This window comes from Oncorhynchus nerka, linkage group LG9b, assembly GCF_034236695.1.
Source record: "Oncorhynchus nerka isolate Pitt River linkage group LG9b, Oner_Uvic_2.0, whole genome shotgun sequence".
NCBI classification, from domain to species: domain Eukaryota; kingdom Metazoa; phylum Chordata; class Actinopteri; order Salmoniformes; family Salmonidae; genus Oncorhynchus; species Oncorhynchus nerka.
Window position 1 is genome coordinate 50,752,869 of NC_088424.1, and position 20,988 is coordinate 50,773,856.

Here is a 20,988-nt window from a genome sequence, read left to right on the forward strand (position 1 = left end):
ACGAAGTCTAACTCGTTGGCTCGTTAAGCTTTTACATTTCGTTTTTGTTTTGGATCGTTTTTTTGTATCTTAACTAGCCAGCGAACTAGATGAATACCATTTACACTGCCTAGCTTCTGAAGTACAAAGTTACCTAAATATAGTTGTCCTTCTGTATTCATTGACTTGACTAGCAGTAGGTTGAGTGGACGCCCAGGGCAGAGGCAACATACGTCTTTGTTGCCTGTTTGTTAGCTAATCAATTCCAGTAGCCTACATGTGTGGCAGTCAACAGACAACCAGCTATAGGAGTTGAGTAAAAAATATGGGGAAATCGAGTTATACGTTGATATATACGAAATATATTATTCACCTCAATGCTGCTCATTGCTCCAGTGTCATTATTCTCCATGGCCTGCAAAATTTCGTTAGAAATGTACATATAACTAGGAATGTGATGGATGGATAATAAGTCAAAAGTTTGTGCACAATACCTTGAATGTGTCCTTAACATGTGTTTACCTATCTCACTCCTTTACAACAGGAACAGTGAATTGGGGGGGGGGGGTCTGAATGTTGTCACCATAAGCCTGGACAGTGTAACATTTTCAATGTTATGCATCTCAAAAGGAAGCTTGTGATTTTACAATGTAGAACCCTAATATTCCTAAAGTGGAATCAATTTTAGCTTTTATAATTTATTTACTGTGTTTCATATTAGTTTCTATTGGACAACATGTGCTTCAAAGTAGCAAGAATACATATAGGCCCAATACTAAGGGGCGGCAGCGTAGCCTAGTGGTTAGAGCGTTGGACTAATAACCGGAAGGTTGCGAGTTCAAACCCCCGAGCTGACAAGGTACAAATCTGTCGTTCTGCCCCTGAACAAGGCAGTTAACCCACTGTTCCTAGGCTGTCATTGAAAATAAGAATGTGTTCTTAACTGACTTGCCTGGTTAAATAAAGGTAAAAAAAAAAAAAAATACAGGCCAAATCTCAATCGATCATTGTCTTTCTCTGGTGCTCCTAAATTTTCCGCGGCGCTTCTATCCTTTTGGACTACCAGTGCTACCAATGAATTTTATATTTTACAGCCCTGGATGGGGGATATATGGGGTGACAGGTAGCCTAGTGGTTAGAGGGGAGGGGCGGCAGGTAGCCTAGTGGTTAGAGGGGAGGGGCAGCAGGTAGCCTAGTTGTGTTAAGAGCGTTGGGCCAGTAACCAAAAGGTTGCTAGATCGAATCCCCGAGCTGACAAGGTACAAATCTGTCGTTCTGCCCCTGAACAAGGCAGTTAACCCACTGTTCCTAGGTAGTCATTGTAAATAATAATTGGTTCTTAACCGACTTGCCTAGTTAAATAAATATCTATATTTACATCAATGGATAGGTAGACTCTAGCTTTCTCCTTTGTGTATCATTATTGTAAATGACACAAGCAGTGCACATGTAAAATGGCCTCGTTCCTATGGGAATTTGTGCATGTTTAGTGCGTTATACTCAGACATCACTCAAACAGTTTTAGAAACTTCAGTGTTTTCTATCCTCAACTGAGGAGCAGGCTGTTTACTCTTGGGCATCTCTGGGTACCTTTCATCCAAGCTACCCAATCCTGCCCCTGCAGCCATAAGAAGTTAACCTAGCCACATGACAGCTAACATAACTCCATTGGAAACGAGCCAGCTACAGAAGTTGTGTTGTCGTGGAGCCATGTTTAGATTTGAGTGTTTTTTTTTTTTGTTGGTATTTCAGATCGCCGCTAAGATTGGTGGTGACGGCGTTCCCGCAGCGCCCTCGGGTAATGAGTTTGGCTACGGAGGCCAGAAGCGACCCCTAGAAGACGCCGGTGAGTACGGCGCACTCAGTTCATACCTCCATCGTTTGCCTGTACTGTTATAGATTGGACTTGCCTTTCTGATCCCCACGCCTGGTCTCAGAGCTATTTTAATTATTTTTTTACGTACTTCATTGTCTAGACAAGCATGTAATCACAGATAAGACAAATCCATATGGAGTTGGCAAGAGAGCAGAAAAATAGACGTGTGTATATGTTCTGTTTTAATTTGCTTGCAATATGTTAATCGTCTTGACATTTATGCTTTCCCAAATAGGCATGCATTGAGAATCCAGTCTTAGCACTTTAGCTATGGTGTAGCTATAGAACTGGATACAACGCTATTGTCCAGTGTCAAAACAAAGCGTTGTTTATCCAGTGTGTATAACGCAGATCTTAAACGGGCTTCTGTTATCAGTTTAGCCTCTTGTATCACAGCTGAAGCGATGTGTGTGTTTGGGGTGGGGTCACCCATTTACAAAAACAAAAATGCTCTACTCTTAATTAAGTAGACCAGGTCTCTTGAAAAATAGAATATTTCAATGAGACTAATCTGGATAAATATTAAAAGTTAAAATTGAAAAAAAAAGCATCTGGTAAATGGCATTGGCCTGAATTGTATGGAGAAACCCAGGTGTTGCCAGTGTTGTGTGTTACTGTTCCGTTCTGTCTATTCACTCTGTAGATGACTGTTGGACCAGTCTAAACAGTAGAACCCACCAGGAAGGGATGAACTCTCCTTTCTCAGGCATGGTCTTTTTTGCTAAATAACCATTAGGCACTTAGGCCAACCAGTTTTTTATTTTATTTTTTAAACCACACACATGTTGTATTATGATCTAGAAAAGGCATTATGTTGTGGTGTGAAATGACATGGGTGATCAATAGTATATGAGATTATATTTATATAGCCAAGTTAGTGTGTGGTTTTTGGCATGTTTTTAGAAATGATATCCTCACTTTTTTGATGGGTGATTAAAAAAATAAAAATGATTGTTCAATGCTGTTTATAGACTTGGCATAAAATGCTTGACTTAGTTTTTTAGTAATAAATGACTTTAGGTGAGAGAGAATCACCTGTTGTGTATCGTGTATAGCCAGATATGCTCAGTCGGTTCAGTTCCATGGTTTGATAGTGATGCATTTAGCAGGGGGATAACCTTGTAACTATTTTATATACATTAGTTGGGCCGCCTTGTGTTTATAGAAAATACTATGTCTGTGTGTGCGCCATGCTGCACAGGCATTAGATGTAATGTCAAATGGCCATTTTTCTCACTCGAAGTAGGACGGCTGTAGCCCTGCTCTCAGCCCCAGTTCTGGGGACCCTCGGCAGTCCAGTAACCCCGTCTCCTCTTCTCCTTACAGACCAACCAGAGACCAAGAAGGTGGCACCGAATGACCGTGAGTACCTGTTGCTCACTGGCTGTTAAAGGAAATGTATAGGATAGGCCCTTCTGTCTAGAAATAGCCACGGGTCCATATGGGTTTATGGTTGAGTCCCAAAAGGCACCCTGTTCCCTGTGCAGTGCACTACTTTGGACCTGGGTTTATGGGGGTCAGTGTACTACTTTGGACCTGGGTTTATGGGGGTCAGTGCACTGCTTTGGACCTGGGTTTATGGGGGTCAGTGTACTGCTTTGGACCTGGGTTTATGGGGGTCAGTGTACTGCTTTGGACCTGGGTTTATGGGGGTCAGTGTACTGCTTTGGACCTGGGTTTATGGGGGTCAGTGTACTGCTTTGGACCTGGGTTTATGGGGGTCAGTGTACTGCTTTGGACCTGGGTTTATGGGGGTCAGTGTACTGCTTTGGACCTGGGTTTATGGGGGTCAGTGCACTACTTTGGACCTGGGTTTATGGGGGTCAGTGCACTACTTTGGACCTGGGTTTATGGGGGTCAGTGCACTACTTTGGACCTGGGTTTATGGGGGTCAGTGCACTACTTTGGACCTGGGTTTATGGGGGTCAGTGCACTACTTTGGACCTGGTTTTATGGGGGTCAGTGCACTACTTTGGACCTGGGTTTATGGGGGTCAGTGCACTACTTTGGACCTGGGTTTATGGGGGTCAGTGCACTACTTTGGACCAATCTAAGGGGTAGGGGGTGCATTTGGGAAAGGGACTATGGTGCACCTGGACAGGGCCCCATTTTATACTCCTTTTACTTGCCATGGGGGATAACTCAAGATTTGATCAGTTCGATTTCTTGTATCTCAATGTCTTTGGTTTCCTTTCTGGCAGCGTTCTCAGCAGCGATGGGAATGGGAGGTGGTGGAATGGGAGGTGGTGGACCACGGTCATCTTCAGAGGAGTTCAAGGTTCCTGACGGGATGGTTGGATTCAGTAAGTGTACACACACAAACACACCTTCCCTAGAGGAATGGTTGGGGTCAGTAAGTGTACACAAACACACACACACACACACACACACACACACACCTTCCCTAGAGGAATGGTTGTGGTCAGGAAGTACACACACAACGTGCAGATGGATTCTGGGGGTTGATTGCCAAATCTTTTGTACCCAAGTTATTGGAAGAGGAGGAGAACAGATATCCCGCATGCAGCAAGAGTCGGGATGCAAAATCCAGATCGCCCCCGGTAAGATTTCCACGATGTTATGACAGCGGTTTCCTCATACTGTTAGATGGAGAGTTCTGCATGCTATCTCTCCTCTGAAACACTTCTTCTTCATTTCTCTGTATTCCAGACAGTGGAGGAATGCCTGATAGGTCAGTCACACTGACAGGATCCGCAGACTCAATACAGTAAGTATTCACACATTCTCTGGTGACAAAAAAAAAAAGCCAGTACAACATTACATTAGTTAGTAGGCTAGTTCCATTAGCATAGGTGTGGCCCTCAGAGACCATAGCTGACTGTCTTTGTCCCTGGTGTGTGTTTCCAGAGCTAGCAAGAGGCTACCCATGTGTCTAGTTAGTAGTTAATTTTTTTCGTAGGCCAACTGACCATGCTTTTAGCTAATAGTAACATTGTTGCTGTCCCCAACCAGAGCTGCCAAGAGGCTGCTGACGGAGATCGTTGATAAGGGTCGTCCTACTCCAGCCTTCCACCACAACGACGCCGGTGGCCCCGGTATGTCTGTCCAGGAGATGCTGGTCCCTGCCTCCAAGGCTGGCCTGGTCATCGGGAAGGGAGGAGAGACCATCAAACAGCTGCAGGAGAGGGCCGGGGTCAAGATGGTCATGATCCAGGAAGGGCCTCAGAACACAGGAGCGGACAAACCTCTACGCATCTCTGGGGAACCTTTTAAAGTCCAGGTAAATGTATTCTCACTCCCTGAAGTTACACTGAAATGTTGGAAGTGAAATGAGTCACTGAAAGTAATTACAAACTACTCAACTAAAGTTACATGCTTATTTGCCCATGATAATATTTTTGGGGTTATTTCCTTGACTTTCTCCTGCTGTGTTTTACCCGGTTGACTGTCTGGTCCTTCAGCAAGCCAAAGACATGGTGATGGAGCTGATCAGAGAGCAGGGCTTCAGGGAGCAGAGAGGAGAGTACGGCTCCAGGATGGGCGGAGGAGGAGGAGGTGAGGGCCTGGATGTAAGTCAACAGTAACACTCATATTACACTGTCATGGAATCACAAGGAATCCAGAGTTAATGGTAGACTTATCGGGTTGACGATGTCAGACCTGGTTTTCTCAAGGGTCACGCTGCTTTGTCGTATCTACAGGATTAAAACGGCCCTGTGCTTTAACTTCTTATGGTAATCCATTTACCTGGACTTGGGGGAAAAAACTGGGAAAATGCAGCGTGGCAAATTCAAATAATGATGTCAAACATTCATTAAATCACACACGTAAGAAAGATACTCAATTAAAGCTACACTCGTTATGAATCCAGCCAACATGTCAATTAAAGCTACACTCGTTATGAATCCAGCCAACATGTCAATTAAAGCTACACTCGTTATGAATCCAGCCAACATGTCAATTAAAGCTACACTCGTTATGAATCCAGCCAACATGTCACATTTTAAAAAGCTTTTTGGCGAGAGCATTAAGAAGCTATTATCTGATGATAGCCCTCCAAGGATGACACTGGTACCAATTTTGCGACGTCTCCCGGTTGCGGCCGGCTACGACGCAGCTAACAAGTACTAAGTAATCCTCATGGAGAACACTTAACTAAATACATTGCGAACATTTTGTGCAGTTTCTAACTCAAAAACTCAGCAGTTTGTTGGAAGGCTTTTAATCCAGGAGGGCCTTCTCTGCTGGTACGGAGCACATGTCTGATTTTGGAAGAAGCTAACCACTTACCAAGATGGCTAACTAGCTACTAAATTAGGAAACCAAACTCATTACATTACATTTGACATTTAAGTCATTTAGCAGACGCTCTTATCCAGAGCGACTTACAAATTGGTGCGTTCACCTTAAGACATCCAGTGGAACAGCCACTTTACAATAGTGCATCTAAATCTTTTAAGGGGGGGTGAGAAGGATTACTTTATCCTATCCTAGGTATTCCTGAAAGAGGTGGGGTTTCAGGTGTCTCCGGAAGGTGGTGATTGACTCCGCTGTTCCTTACATTAGGCAGCAGCCTCTACAAATATTGTTTTTAAACTGTCAGAATGTAGCTATTGAGCTTTTAAAAGGGGGGGGGGTGGTTTAGATCATAATTTAGCCTACTCAGTACTCAAACTCGTACCCTGACTACACTGCTCGCGTCATTTATTGCACCCACACTGCTTCCGCGCGTCAAAGAGCGTCTGCGTTGCCAAAGGCTAAAATAGAAGTCACTTCTATTTCTGATGCAGATCGCACTGCAAGTCCTGCCTCTCCCATCACCTCATTGGTTATACCCACGTGGGTGATTGAGTGACGAACTGTTGCCGGTTGTCGTGGTAATACTATGAAAGTTTACATGCCAATCACCATGTAAGTTAAACGATGAAATGGCCTGGAAGGAGGTGAGATGACAAAAGATTCTTGTATTTTATGTGTGGATTAATTGTCGGGAGTAGAGGACCTTGTGCATTTCAGGTAAAATAACAATTCAGCTAGCAACAGCAAGCGAACTAAATAGGACAAATTAACGTTAGCTAGCAATTGAGAGCTAACTAGCTAAATTGCCATGCATGTTTAATGCTTCTCGACCTGTCCCCAAATGTAATATCATTAGTTCAGAGTTTGTTTTGATATTTTAACCTGCGTGTCGTGATCACGTTTGGTGTGGGGGGGGACAAAATAAATGTATGCACTACGATGCCCGCAGACGGCTTTGGTTCCGTGTTAAGAGCATTTCGAATATGTTAGACAGGTAACTTAACCTCGTACGTCGACCCGGCACGCAGGCATCCCATCTGGAAATGCAAATGCGCTACGCTAAATGCTAATAGCACTCGTTAAAACTCAAATCGGTTTTTCTTGCGCTTTTCGATGAAACGCAGGCTCTGTTATAGTCACAGCCGTGATTTAACCAGTTTTAGAAACGTCAGAGTGTTTTCTATCCACACATACTAATCATATGCATATACTATATTCCTGGCATGAGTAGCAGGGCGCTGAAATGTTGCGCGATTTTTAACAGAATGTTCGAAAAAGTAGGGGGTAGACTTAACAGGTTTGCCAGCTAGATATAACTGTTAACATGTTAGTTGTGATTTCCATACTGTATTTAGATCCACGTGGCTCTTGTTGAGTGTTTCACAATGCTCTGGTTACTCGTCATGTGTTCGTAAACAAACACTACGTGACAAGGAACTACCGTAAGCTACATAATGAGACCGGTGAAATGAAGGAGGAAATGTTCTCTCCTCACGTATTGCCACAAGTTCACTGCAGATATAACTGCAAATATAAACTAAAAATTTATAAGAAATGTTTTTGACGGTATTGAAATAAAGGTGGCTTTTTCTATATACCCCGGTATTGGGTATATACAGTATACCGCCCCAGCCTACAGGAGACTATGTAATGGAATGCTTTGTTTAATGTGAGTCTTCCCTCCCTCCGGTTCCTGTCCCCAGGTTTGAGTTGACCTTTAACCTGGCCTGTGTCCTCCCTCCGGTTCCTGTCCCCAGGTTTGAGTTGACCTCTAACCTGGCCTGTGTCCTCCCTCCTCAGGTTCCTGTCCCCAGGTTTGAGTTGACCTCTAACCTGGCCTGTGTCCTCCCTCCTCAGGTTCCTGTCCCCAGGTTTGAGTTGACCTCTAACCTGGCCTGTGTCCTCCCTCCTCAGGTTCCTGTCCCCAGGTTTGAGTTAATCTAACCTGGCCCGTGTCCTCCCTCCCTCAGGTTCCTGTCCCCAGGTTTGAGTTGACCTCTAACCTGGCCTGTGTCCTCCCTCCTCAGGTTCCTGTCCCCAGGTTTGAGTTGACCTCTAACCTGGCCTGTGTCCTCCCTCCTTAGGTTCTTGTCCCCAGGTTTGAGTTGACTGGCCTCCCCTCCCTCCTCAGGTTCCTGTCCCCAGGTTTGAGTTGACCTCTAACCTGGCCTGTGTCCTCCCTCCTCAGGTTCCTGTCCCCAGGTTTGAGTTGACCTCTAACCTCTGGATAAGAGCGTCTGCTAAATGACTTAAATGTAACCTGGCCTGTGTCCTCCCTCCTCAGGTTCCTGTCCCCAGGTTTGAGTTGACCTCTAACCTGGCCTGTGTCCTCCCTCCTCAGGTTCCTGTCCCCAGGTTTGAGTTGACCTCTAACCTGGCCTGTGTCCTCCCTCCTCAGGTTCCTGTCCCCAGGTTTGAGTTGACCTCTAACCTGGCCTGTGTCCTCCCTCCCCAGGTTTGAGTTGACCTCTAACCTGGCCTGTGTCCTCCCTCCCCAGGTTTGAGTTGACCTCTAACCTGGCCCGTGTCCTCCCTCCCTTAGGTTCCTGTCCCCAGGTTCGCGGTAGGAATCGTGATCGGGAGAAACGGAGAGATGATCAAGAAGATCCAGAGCGACACAGGAGTCAGGATCCAGTTCAAACCAGGTGAGACCTCACTGATAAAAAGCATGTCTCAAATGCCACCCTATTCCCTATATAGTGCACTACTTTGGACCAGAACCCTATTCCCTATATAGTGCACTACTTTGGACCAGAACCCTATTCCCTATATAGTGCACTACTTTGGACAAAAACACTATTCCCTATATAGTGCACTACTTTGGACCAGAATCATATTCCCTATATAGTGCACTACTTTGGACCAGAATCCTATTCCCTATATAGTGCACTACTTTGGACCATTTTGGGATGCAACTAGTCTGTTACCTGAATGTAGACTGTTAGTGATGACTTTGATTTCATTGTCCAGTGATGAGGAAGGAAATTGTCAGATATGTCTATAGTTACTATGACCTGACCTCTCCCCGCGGCCGCGCCACCTCTCCCCGCGGCCGCGCCACCTCTCCCCGCGGCCGCGCCCCTTTTGACCTGACCTCTCCCCGCGGCCACGCCACCTCTCCCCGCGGCCGCGCCCCTTTTGACCTGACCTCTCCCAGTGGCCCCGCCCCTCTTGGCCTGACCTCTCCCCGTGGCCACGCCCCTCTTGACCTGACCTCTCCCCACGGCCACGCCCCTCTTGACCTGACCTCTCCCCACGGCCACGCCCCTCTTGACCTGACCTCTCCCCACGGCCACTGCCTTATCGGACAATTCAAACTGATCAACTAAACTCCTTTAGGGGGAGGGGGGGGGCAACACCACTGAGCTAAGGGAAACACTGACCTCAACCCTAACCAGTTCTCTCTCTTCTCCTCCTCTGCCCCTTCCTCTCCAGACGACGGCAGTACCCCGGAGAGGATAGCCCAGATCGTGGGTCCTCCTGAACAGTCCCAGCATGCAGCAGAGATCATCTCTGACCTTCTGAGGAGTGTCCAGCAGGGGGGGCCGGGCGGTCCTAACGGAGGGGGCAGGGGTAGAGGCAGGGGGGGTAACGGGGGTGGTAACTGGAACATGGGTCCTCCGGGAGGATTGCAGGAGTTCACCTTCACCGTCCCGACCATGAAGACTGGACTCATCATCGGCAAAGGTAGGTGAACTTAGACTGGCTGCGTCCAAATTGACACCCTGATCCCTATATAGTGCACTTCTTTTGACTGGAAGGCCCTCGCACTGATGTGATAATGCCCGAGAAGCCGGTGTTTGGAAAGTATTCAGACTGTTACATTACAGCCTTATTCTAAAATGGATTAAATTGTCCCCCCCCCCTCATCAATCTACACAAAATATCCCATATTGACAAAGCAAAACAACGTTTTTTTGTAATTTGTTTTGCAAATGTATAAAAATAAACACATTTAAGGTATCAGATTTACTTAAATATTCATACCCTTTACTCAGTACTTTGTTGAAGCACCTTTGGCAGCGATTACAGCCTCAAGTCTTCTTGGGTAGGAAGCTACAAGCTTGACACACCTGTATTTGGGGAGTTTCTCCCGCACCTGTATTTGGGGAGTTTCTCCCGCACCTGTATTTGGGGAGTTTCTCCCGCACCTGTATTTGGGGGGGTTTCTCCCACACCTGTATTTGGGGGGGTTTCTCCCACACCTGTATTTGGGGGTTTCTCCCGCACCTGTATTTGGGGAGTTTCTCCCGCACCTGTATTTGGGAGGGTTTCTCCCGCACCTGTATTTGGGGGGGTTTCTCCCGCACCTGTATTTGGGGGTTTCTCCCGCACCTGTATTTGGGGGTTTCTCCCGCACCTGTATTTGGGGGTTTCTCCCGCACCTGTATTTGGGGGTTTCTCCCGCACCTGTATTTGGGGGTTTCTCCCGCACCTGTATTTGGGGGTTTCTCCCGCACCTGTATTTGGGGGTTTCTCCCGCACCTGTATTTGGGGGTTTCTCCCGCACCTGTATTTGGGGGGTTTCTCCCGCCCTGTATTTGGGGGTTTCTCCCGCACCTGTATTTGGGGGGTTTCTCCCGCACCTGTATTTGGGGGTTTCTCCCCTGTATTTGGGGGTTTCTCCCGCACCTGTATTTGGGGGTTTCTCCCGCACCTGTATTTGGGGGTTTCTCCCGCACCTGTATTTGGGGGGTTTCTCCCGCACCTGTATTTGGGGGTTTCTCCCGCACCTGTATTTGGGGGTTTCTCCCGCACCTGTTTGGGGGTTTGGGGGGTTTCTCCCGCACCTGTATTTGGGGGTTTCTCCCGCACCTGTATTTGGGGGTTTCTCCCGCACCTGTATTTGGGGGTTTCTCCCGCACCTGTATTTGGGGGTTTCTCCCGCACCTGTATTTGGGGGTTTCTCCCGCACCTGTATTTGGGGGTTTCTCCCGCACCTGTATTTGGGGGTTTCTCCCGCACCTGTATTTGGGGGTTTCTCCCGCACCTGTATTTGGGGGGGGTTCTCCCGCACCTGTATTTGGGGGGGTTCTCCCGCACCTGTATTTGGGGGTTCTCCCCGCCTGTATTTGGGGGGTTCTCCCGCACCTGTATTTGGGGGGTGGGGGGGTTCTCCCTCCACCTGTATTTGGGGGGGGTTCTCCGCACCTGTATTTGGGGGGGTTCTCCCGCACCTGTATTGGGGGGGGTTCTCCCGCACCTGTATTTGGGGGGTTTCTCCCGCACCTGTATTTGAGGGGGGGGTTTCTCCCGCACCTGTATTTGGGGGGGGTTTCTCCCGCACCTGTATTTGGGGGGGATCTGTCTACTTTGGTTTGTTCATCTTTCCCTCGATCCTGACTAGTCTCCCGGTCCCTGCCGCTGAGAAACATCCCCAGCGCATGAGTTCTGTTCTTCGTCAGTTCTGTGCCTCGACACAATCCTGTCGCGGAGCTTGATGGACGATTCCTTGGTTTTTGCTCTGACATGTACTGTCAACTGTGGGACCTTTTTTATTTATTTATTTATATATGCGTGTGCCTTTTTCAAATCATGTCCAATCATTTGAATTTACCACAGGTGAAGTCAAGTTGTAGAAACATCTCAAGAATGATCAATGGAAACAGGATGCACCTGAGCTCAATTTCAAGTCTCATAGCAAAGGGTCTGAATACTTATGTAAATAAGGCCGTTTTGTTTTCTACATTTGCAAACATTTCTAAACCTGTTTTCGCTTTGTCATTTTGGGCTATTGTGTGTGTAGATTGAGGACTTAAAAAGAAAAAGTAATCCGTTTTAGAATAAGGCTGTAATGTAACAAAATGTGGAGAAAGTCGAGGGGTCGGAATACTTTCCGAATGCAGTGTATTGGCGCAGGTGTTGGTCTCAGGCCGGCAAACTGCCAATATATCTTCCAAACACTGGCTTCGATGGCATCACTTTTATACAACTAGTTACCAACATATTGATTGACGTTTTCATTTACAATTTTTTTAATTTATATATTTATATTAGTTCATCCTTCCACAAGATCCATTCCCGACACAAATCTAGGTTCATTCTGTCGGTCCGGTGGCTGGAGACGAGGCCCAGTCGTTCAGTCTTTTTGTTCTGTGTCTATGGACGAGGCCCAGTCGTTCTGTGTCTATGGACGAGGCCCAGTCGTTCTGTGTCTATGGACGAGGCCCAGTCGTTCTTTCTAAATGTTCCATTGCCATACTGGCGGGCAACTGTCTTATCCCTTGCTCTCTAACTAGCCAACTACGGCTAACTTAGTCACGTCAAAAAGTGCTGCCAGAATAACAACAGTATTTGCATTTGCATTAACCTCTTGCTTCTACTCGGGACGCTTGCGTCCCAACTAGAGCTCTGGAAATGCAAATGCGCTACGCTAAATGCTAATAGTATTAGTTAAAAAGTTCATTAAAATACACATGCAGGGTATCGAATTAAAGCTACACTCGTTGTGAATCCAGGCAACAAGTCAGATTTTTAAAATGCTTTTCGGCGAAAGCATGAGAAGCTATTATCTGATCGCATGTAACACCCCAAAAGACCCGCAGGGGACGTAAACAAAATAATTAGCATTTCGGCGTTACACAAACCGCACAATAAAATAGAAAACATTCATTACCTTTCACCATCTTCTTTGTTGGCACTCCTAGATGTCCCATAAACACTATTGGGTCTTTATTTCGATTAAATCGGTCCATATAAAGCCTAGATATCGTTATATGTAGACTGTGTGATAAACGAAAAAAACATCGTTTCAAAACGTAACGTCATTTTTTTAAAATTCAAAAAGTCGACGATAAACTTTCACAAAACACTTCAAATACGTTTGTAATGCAACTTTAGGTATTAGTAAACGTTAATAAGCGATAAAATTCATCAGGAGGCGATGTAAAGATCATTAGCTGTCCGTCTGGAAAAATGTCCGGCTAGAAACTCAACGAAAATATCCGGTCCTAGACCTGAGGAGATACGGTGCCCTGCATGTGTTTGACCAAGAAAAAACTCGAAGGGAAATGACAAGACTCTAGACACCGTGTGGAAGCTGTAGGTACTGCAACCTCAGTCAATTAATTGTGGTTCACCTTTATCAATGGGTTCAAGTAGCGCATGGATATATTTTCCCATTTTCAGTGATCAGTTTTTCCTGTGCTTTTCGATGTAAATGCCGTTCTGGTAAAGCCACAGCAGTGATTTAACCAGTTTTATAAACGTCTGAGTGTTTTCTATCCACACAGACTAAGCAAATGCATATACTATATTCCTGGCATGAGTAGCAGGGCGCTGAAATGTTGCGTGATTTTTAACAGAATGTTCAAAAAAGTAGAGGGTCGACTTAAGAGGTTAAGCTGTTTTCTAGTGCCATTTATTTGGATACATCCATAACAATGAGATAATGATGTGCTGTTTCACCAGGCATAAATATGTCCTCATCAGGACACTGTTGTTCAGAGGAGCTAGCCAACAACACAGCTAACACAATCACTTCAAACTGAAGCTGGAAAGACTACAAACTAGCTGCACTTTTGTTTCATTTGACATGTTTTCTATTGATGTTTCTATCGATTTAAAAATTAGGCTGATTCGTGATTTCGACTGGCTGAGAAATGCTGCCTTTCATCCCGACTCACGAGGCGGTCATTACTATCGGTGTATCTGAGGGGTGATAGAGACTGGTTTTTACACCACCATTTAACTGTTATCTGTAGGAGAAAGGTATACTGGAAGCTTGGAATGTGTTGAGTGCAGGGAAGCGATCACATGTGGCTAGTGTTGATAAGGAGAGAGAGCCATGGATTCGTGATTAGGGGAGGTTGAGGTCAGGTCACGTTAAGGGAGGAATAAAAGTTAATGGCCCGTATCTCTTAGTGTCCTGCTTAGCATGTTTGTACAGATGTGTAGGAGGAGACTCAGCCCAGGAGGAAGGGTTAAATGTTAGTGCTTGTCTGAATGTTTGTTTGTTTTGTCTTAATACACCTGGATTGACCCTCTGGGAGAAAGAACTTGGTTAAGGTTTCATAGTGTAAGTTGAGTGTTTGACTCAACTAGAACCTGACACTCTGGGGGCAGCTGGAGATTGAATTTGTGGATCTTGAAGCAAAGTTGCAAATGTCGGGCAGACAGACCGCAGGGTTTATACACATCTCCACTGTTGGAAACTACATGGTAGTCCAAAAGGAATGAGAATGTCGAGATGCTTTTTATAGTGGACAAGAAGCTTATAAATTGCCTGGCTGGGCTGATGAGTGGATTGCGCAGTCAGATGGAACACCTTCCGGAGACACCTGAAACCCCACCTCTTTAAGGAATACCTAGGATAGGATAAAGTAATCCTTCTCCCCCTCCCCCCCTTAAAAGACCTAGATGCACTATTGTAAAGTGGCTGTTCCACTGGATGTCATAAGGTGAAAGCACCAATTTGTAAGTCGCTCTGGATAAGAGCGTCTGCTAAATGACTTAAATGTTAAATGTAAATTACATATTACATTAACACAAACCTCTTTACTAAGAACAGCTGGCCTTAACAATTACACTCTATATACACCGATCAAGTGTTTAAACTCCAACGAAACTAGATCACATTTTAAAACGAAAGGTTTTTATCATATAAAAATATCAGTAATGTTAGGCAACCAAGTATCAGAATCTGGCCTGGTTCCATTTAGAAGCCCTGGGTCATGTTCATTAGGGACCAAGAGGAAGGACTAAGCGCACACATTCTCTTCTGGAAATGGACTTTCTCCAGGTTTAATCTGAACAGTCCTCCCTCCCCCTGTCCCGTTCCAGGAGGAGAGACCATCAAGGGCATCAGTCAGCAGTCTGGAGCTCGTATTGAGCTCCAGAGAAATCCTCCCCCCAACTCCGACCCCAACATTAAGATGTTCACCGTCCGAGGATCTCATCAACAGATAGACTACGCACGGCAGCTGGTCGAGGAGAAGATCGGGGTGAGTGGGTTTTTCCAGTGTTAGTAGAAATGATACTCATCTCAATCGCTAGACAGTAGTGTAGCAGTTTAGTGCATCTCTTATATATTTAACCAGAAACACCGTGAGCCTGCTCATCTTTATCTTCACACATTCTCAACTTTCTACAGCCATTACCTTTATCATGTCTTCTAATTATGTATCCCAATATGTTGTTTGACACCCTACACTCCATGTTCCCCCCCCCCCCCTCCCCAGGGTCCAGTCAGTCCAATGGGTGGTCCCCAAGGTCCTCCAGGCCCCCACGGAGGTCCGTCTCCCCACGGCCCCCCCGGTCCTCCTGGGCACCCTGCTCAGATGGGCCCCTACAACCCCGGCCCCTACAACCAGGGACCGCCCGGACCACAGTAAGGAGACTTCTGAAGCTTTTCACTGATATTTAAAAAGCCATTTCTCCCACACCAATATTTATATGTGGGGGGGGGGCTGTTTATTGGTTTAGTCTTAGGCATTTCATTTAGCAGAAACCACATTTTAAAAAAGACTTCATGGATGGCAATGATATTTTACAAGCAAAGTAGGCTGAATGAGTGCATTAAAGTTGCACTGTGCAGAGATTTCTCTGCCATTTCCTGGTTGCTGAAACTCAAGTAGTTTCAGTTTGTCAAAATTTAATTTTATCAAAAATAAGCAAGTATAGTGTAGAGAATCATTGGACCATCTAAATGGCTGTGAAATATATTTTTCATAACCAAAAATATTGTTTCTTCAGCTGTTTGAAGCTGGTGTACAAAAATACGAAAGTGAAAAGACACAAACTAAACTTAAGAACGGGAAGTATAGAAATAGAACAGATCTGGCGCTTCTTAGACTCCCTTTCAAGTAGAATCACAGGGTCTCCTAAAAAGTCACATTGCCACTTTAATTGTAATTTTTTTTTAGCTTTTATGAAATACAATTAAACGGGAGAACCTCAGATTTGATACGGAAGCTTTTCATTTATCACGTATATTATAGTTAGTTGTTACTAGCCAGTGTTTTGATGGTTTGTCGTCTCCTCAGTGGTCCTCCGGCTCCCTACCAGCCTCAGGGTTGGGGCAACGGCTTCCCTCACTGGCAGCAAGGACAGCCTGATCCTGGTAAGATAACACCAGCCAATATAAGAATCTACTGAGAAATGGATGCATTCGTCTGGTCAAATAGATTGTCTACAACTACAGTAACAATGTTTCAATCTGTTTACTGTAGTTGTTCTGTTCTGCAAGGCCCTAAGCGAAGACATGTTTTGTCCTGTATCGGTATATCAACACGGAGACGAATCTAATGTGTGTGTTTCTACACCTGCATTGTTTGCTGTTTGGGGGGTTTTAGGCTGGGTTTCTGTACAGCACTTTGAGATATCAGCTGATGTACGAAGGGCTATATAAATAAATTTGATTTGATTTGATGTACGAAGGGCTATATAAATACATTTGATTTGATTTTGTTTGTAGGTAAAGCTGCAGCTGATGTACGAAGGGCTATATAAATAAATTTGATTTGATGTACGAAGGGCTATATAAATAAATTTGATTTGATTTGATTTGTTTATAAATAAATTTGATTTGAGGTAATAAATAAATTTGATTTGATGTACTGCAGCTGATTTGATGTACGAAGGGCTATATAAATAAATTTGATTTGATGTACGAAGGGCTATATAAATAAATTTGATTTGATGTACGAAGGGCTATATAAATAAATTTGATTTGATTTGGGTTGTAGGTAAAGCTGCAGCTGATGCCAATGCAGCGGCCTGGGCAGCGTATTACTCCCAGTACCAGCAGCAACCCCAGGCCCCCATGACGCCCACCGGCGGTGCCCCTGGCACCACACAGGCCAACGGGCAAGGTAACCTGCCCCCCCCCCCCCATCACAGCCTCTGGGTCTCTGCTGGGATGTATTCACTATGAACCAAACAGAAGCAAATTGGAATGAAACAGGCAGGAAAATACCTCAATTTGTCCACTAGAAACATTATTTTCTGTTGCCAAACCGTGTGCACTAATGAATACAACCCAGGTAACCTCTGCATGGTCTGTAGACACCTCGACTAAGACCGGGATTCATTCAAAGTGCGTTCTGATGCTGCTGCTGCACTGAACTACAGACAAGGCACTTTTTTTTGTTCCCAGACTTTAGCAGAGAATGCATTTACGGTTAATGGTTTTTAGATGTCTGCATAAGTGTCAGTTACACTTTGTTCGCTCAATGTACTACAGCTTGAATCCCGGCCTCACAGTCTTTCCTGTGTCGTGTAGTAAACGCTTAAAAACATGGCTTCTTCTTTTCTTTTTTTTTTAAACCTCAATGGACACCGTAGCTTGAATGTTAATCATCTCTGGTGTCAGAGCAGAGCGTCCATAGCGGGGTGGAGGACTAACTATGGTCAAGTCTCAGAATGCTTCTCAATACTATATTGTACCGTTTTTAACAGGTGACCCCAAGGGACCTGGGCATACTGGGCAGGCCGATTACTCCAAGGCCTGGGAGGAATATTACAAGAAAATGGGTATAAACATAAATGTGTTTGGCCAAGCTTCAGTTCTGAGTCTTTTTTTTGTTTTTCCAACTAACTGAGGATCAGTGGAAACAGCTATTGGGGCTCTGAAATGGCAACGACGATAAAATAAAACATACAAATACGTTTTTTTTTGTTTGTTGGGGAGGTGGCTGTGATTGCGATGTCTTGAGGCTCACTGGCTGCCGTGACCATTTGCTGTTAACCGGTTGGTTGGTTTTCAAGCCCATGCTGTTTAGACTGGTTTTTGTATTGGTCTTCTTTAATCCAGCCACATGACAGACCATAGACAATACCCTTTTGTTTTAACAAAGGCTGGCTTATTTCCTCTGCACCTCCTTACTGTTGTCTTGTCCACCTCTTACCTGCTCATTGTGCTACAACTACCGCTGTGACTCGTGAAGGAACATAGCATTTATGTTGACTCTTTGAGTTGGAAGGTTTTTCTGTTGTGACTAAAGCAGTGTTTTATCATTTCCAGGGCAGCAAAGTCAGCAACCACAGGACTACACCAAGGCCTGGGAGGAATACTATAAGAAACAAGGTGAGACCACTGCAACTCAAACCTGTTAAAAGTTTAAACTGGTCCTTGTAGCGGGTTTAGTTAGGCACAGATGATGTGGGCATCTGTGTCTCTACTCAGCTCTCTCTCTAGTAGAGTGTCTGTAGCCACAGCTGCCCCAGAGCAAAGCAGAAGGTTTCTGTCCCGCCACCCAGAGAACCAGTGGAGGGTTCGTTCCCCTTCTCACAGTCGTATCAATGTAGTTGTTTCTATAAAAAAAAAAAACTTTCCTTTAGTATCCCAACCGTTTGACTGATCTCGTGTAGACCTGGTCCAGTTTGGTAGCTGCTGGCACAACTCAAAAATCAATTGTTTATTTGTGTAGTACACCGATTTGCAGGTGTCTTGTAAGGCTTGTTCCTAGCTCCAACACAGTAGTAGTAGTAGTAGTAGTAGAAACATTCAGAAATATCAGAAGGAGCCAGGTCGGCCCCATACGGCCCGCGGTCTTTCAACTAAGGATGTGACGACATTTTTCTTAATGTTTAAACAGCCATTTAAAATATTTTTTTTGCTGTTGAAACAATATCAAGGAATCCTATAATGAATTCACAATGCAGATATGGTCCTTCTTATGACAGCCAGGGGGCGCTGTAGTTCAATCTACTGCACTCCTGGCTACTGTTTTAGGTTCTCTGCTGTGTGCCTCTAGGCCATGTGGTCAGTACAAGTGTCTTCGTGTCTGGCTACTGTTTTAGGTTCTCTGCTGTGTGCCTCTAGTCCATGTGGTCAGTACAAGTGTCTTCGTGTCTGGCTACTGTTTTAGGTTCTCTGCTGTGTGCCTCTAGGCCATGTGGTCAGTACAAGTGTCTTCGTGTCTGGCTACTGTTTTAGGTTCTCTGCTGTGTGCCTCTAGGCCATGTGGTCAGTACAAGTGTCTTCGTGTCTGGCTACTGTTTTAGGTTCTCTGCTGTGTGCCTCTAGGCCATGTGGTCAGTACAAGTGTCTTCGTGTCTGGCTACTGTTTTAGGTTCTCTGCTGTGTGCCTCTAGTCCATGTGGTCAGTACAAGTGTCTTCGTGTCTGGCTACTGTTTTAGGTTCTCTGCTGTGTGCCTCTAGGCCATGTGGTCAGTACAAGTGTCTTCGTGTCTGGCTACTGTTTTAGGTTCTCTGCTGTGTGCCTCTAGGCCATGTGGTCAGTACAAGTGTCTTCGTGTCTGGCTACTGTTTTAGGTTCTCTGCTGTGTGCCTCTACTCCATGTGGTCAGTACAAGTGTCTTCGTGTCTGGCTACTGTTTTAGGTTCTCTGCTGTGTGCCTCTACTCCATGTGGTCAGTACAAGTGTCTTCGTGTCTGGCTACTGTTTTAGGTTCTCTGCTGTGTGCCTCTAGGCCATGTGGTCAGTACAAGTGTCTTCGTGTCTGGCTACTGTTTTAGGTTCTCTGCTGTGTGCCTCTAGGCCATGTGGTCAGTACAAGTGTCTTCGTGTCTGGCTACTGTTTTAGGTTCTCTGCTGTGTGCCTCTACTCCATGTGGTCAGTACAAGTGTCTTCGTGTCTGGCTACTGTTTTAGGTTCTCTGCTGTGTGCCTCTAGGCCATGTGGTCAGTACAAGTGTCTTCGTGTCTGGCTACTGTTTTAGGTTCTCTGCTGTGTGCCTCTACTCCATGTGGTCAGTACAAGTGTCTTCGTGTCTGGCTACTGTTTTAGGTTCTCTGCTGTGTGCCTCTAGTCCATGTGGTCAGTACAAGTGTCTTCGTGTCTGGCTACTGTTTTAGGTTCTCTGCTGTGTGCCTCTAGGCCATGTGGTCAGTACAAGTGTCTTCGTGTCTGGCTACTGTTTTAGGTTCTCTGCTGTGTGCCTCTAGTCCATGTGGTCAGTACAAGTGTCTTCGTGTCTGGCTACTGTTTTAGGTTCTCTGCTGTGTGCCTCTACTCCATGTGGTCAGTACAAGTGTCTTCGTGTCCCACTTCTCATCAACGTGATGGCTGCTAGCAGCGCTGTATGACGGCGTGGTCATAGATATCCAACCTGTTAACACCACACATGGCGTTGGGAATCTGGCGCTTTGTACAGATGCAGAGCAATCGTTTTCTCCATCCCAGGCCGTCATGGTTTTTCAACGTGGGGTCTTAGTCCTCCTTGTAAACATTGCATCTGTACCGGTTCTAGAGATGAAGTCCTTGTAAGCATTGCATCTGTACCGGTTCTAGAGATGAAGTCCTTGTAAGCATTGCATCTGTACCGGTTCTAGAGATGAAGTCCTTGTAAGCATTGCATCTGTACTGGTTCTAGAGATGAAGTCCTTGTAAGCATTGCATCTGTACTGGTTCTAGAGATGAAGTCCTTGTAAGCATTGCATCTGTACCGGTTCTAGAGATGAAGTCCTCCTTGTAAAGCATTGCATTTCATCATCTGTTTCCCCTATTAATTTAGCTGTGGTGGGCCACCACTCAAATACGATGATTACATTTATTTTTATGTTTTGGGGGGTGGTAAAACATTTTCACTATGAACTTATTTTTTACTTGAATAATATCTCCGATGAAGTAACTATTACCAAAATATAAACTAGTCAGGGAGATTCTAAAATTGCAGCCATGACATGGTGCCCCATTGATATTTGTTAGCATGTTTAGTCACTCAGATAGCATAAGAACAGGGTATAAAGCCCCATGACAAAATGTGTAGAATTTTAGGAAATAAGCGTTGAAACGTACATCTTCTCTCAGCCGCGTGACAAAATGTGTAGAATTTTAGGAAATAAGCGTTAAAACGTACATCTTCTCTCAGCCGCGTGACAAAATGTGTAGAATTTTAGGAAATAAGCGTTGAAAGGTACATCTTCTCTCAGCCGCGTGACAAAATGTGTAGAATTGAAGGAAATAA

At 45.2% G+C, this 20,988-nt stretch overlaps 1 protein-coding gene across 5 annotated transcripts in view; it reads left to right on the forward strand.

The window, feature by feature from the left end:
- fubp1 (far upstream element (FUSE) binding protein 1) overlaps positions 1-20,988 on the forward strand; it is a 28,577-nt gene that overhangs the window by 947 nt on the left and 6,642 nt on the right. For 2 of the 5 annotated variants that reach the window (XM_065013824.1, XM_029649231.2), the window contains exons 2-17: positions 1,732-1,825; positions 2,499-2,561; positions 3,182-3,217; positions 4,057-4,158; positions 4,345-4,416; positions 4,526-4,583; positions 4,829-5,096; positions 5,278-5,385; positions 8,658-8,760; positions 9,551-9,802; positions 14,897-15,057; positions 15,295-15,443; positions 16,099-16,175; positions 16,801-16,926; positions 17,513-17,587; positions 18,078-18,140. In XM_065013824.1, coding sequence (XP_064869896.1) covers positions 1,732-1,825; positions 2,499-2,561; positions 3,182-3,217; positions 4,057-4,158; positions 4,345-4,416; positions 4,526-4,583; positions 4,829-5,096; positions 5,278-5,385; positions 8,658-8,760; positions 9,551-9,802; positions 14,897-15,057; positions 15,295-15,443; positions 16,099-16,175; positions 16,801-16,926; positions 17,513-17,587; positions 18,078-18,140 — 1,807 coding nt within the window. The remainder of the gene's footprint in view (positions 1-1,731; positions 1,826-2,498; positions 2,562-3,181; positions 3,218-4,056; positions 4,159-4,344; positions 4,417-4,525; positions 4,584-4,828; positions 5,097-5,277; positions 5,386-8,657; positions 8,761-9,550; positions 9,803-14,896; positions 15,058-15,294; positions 15,444-16,098; positions 16,176-16,800; positions 16,927-17,512; positions 17,588-18,077; positions 18,141-20,988) is intronic. The other 3 variants (XM_065013825.1, XM_029649233.2, XM_029649234.2) reach the window with 3 other exon arrangements.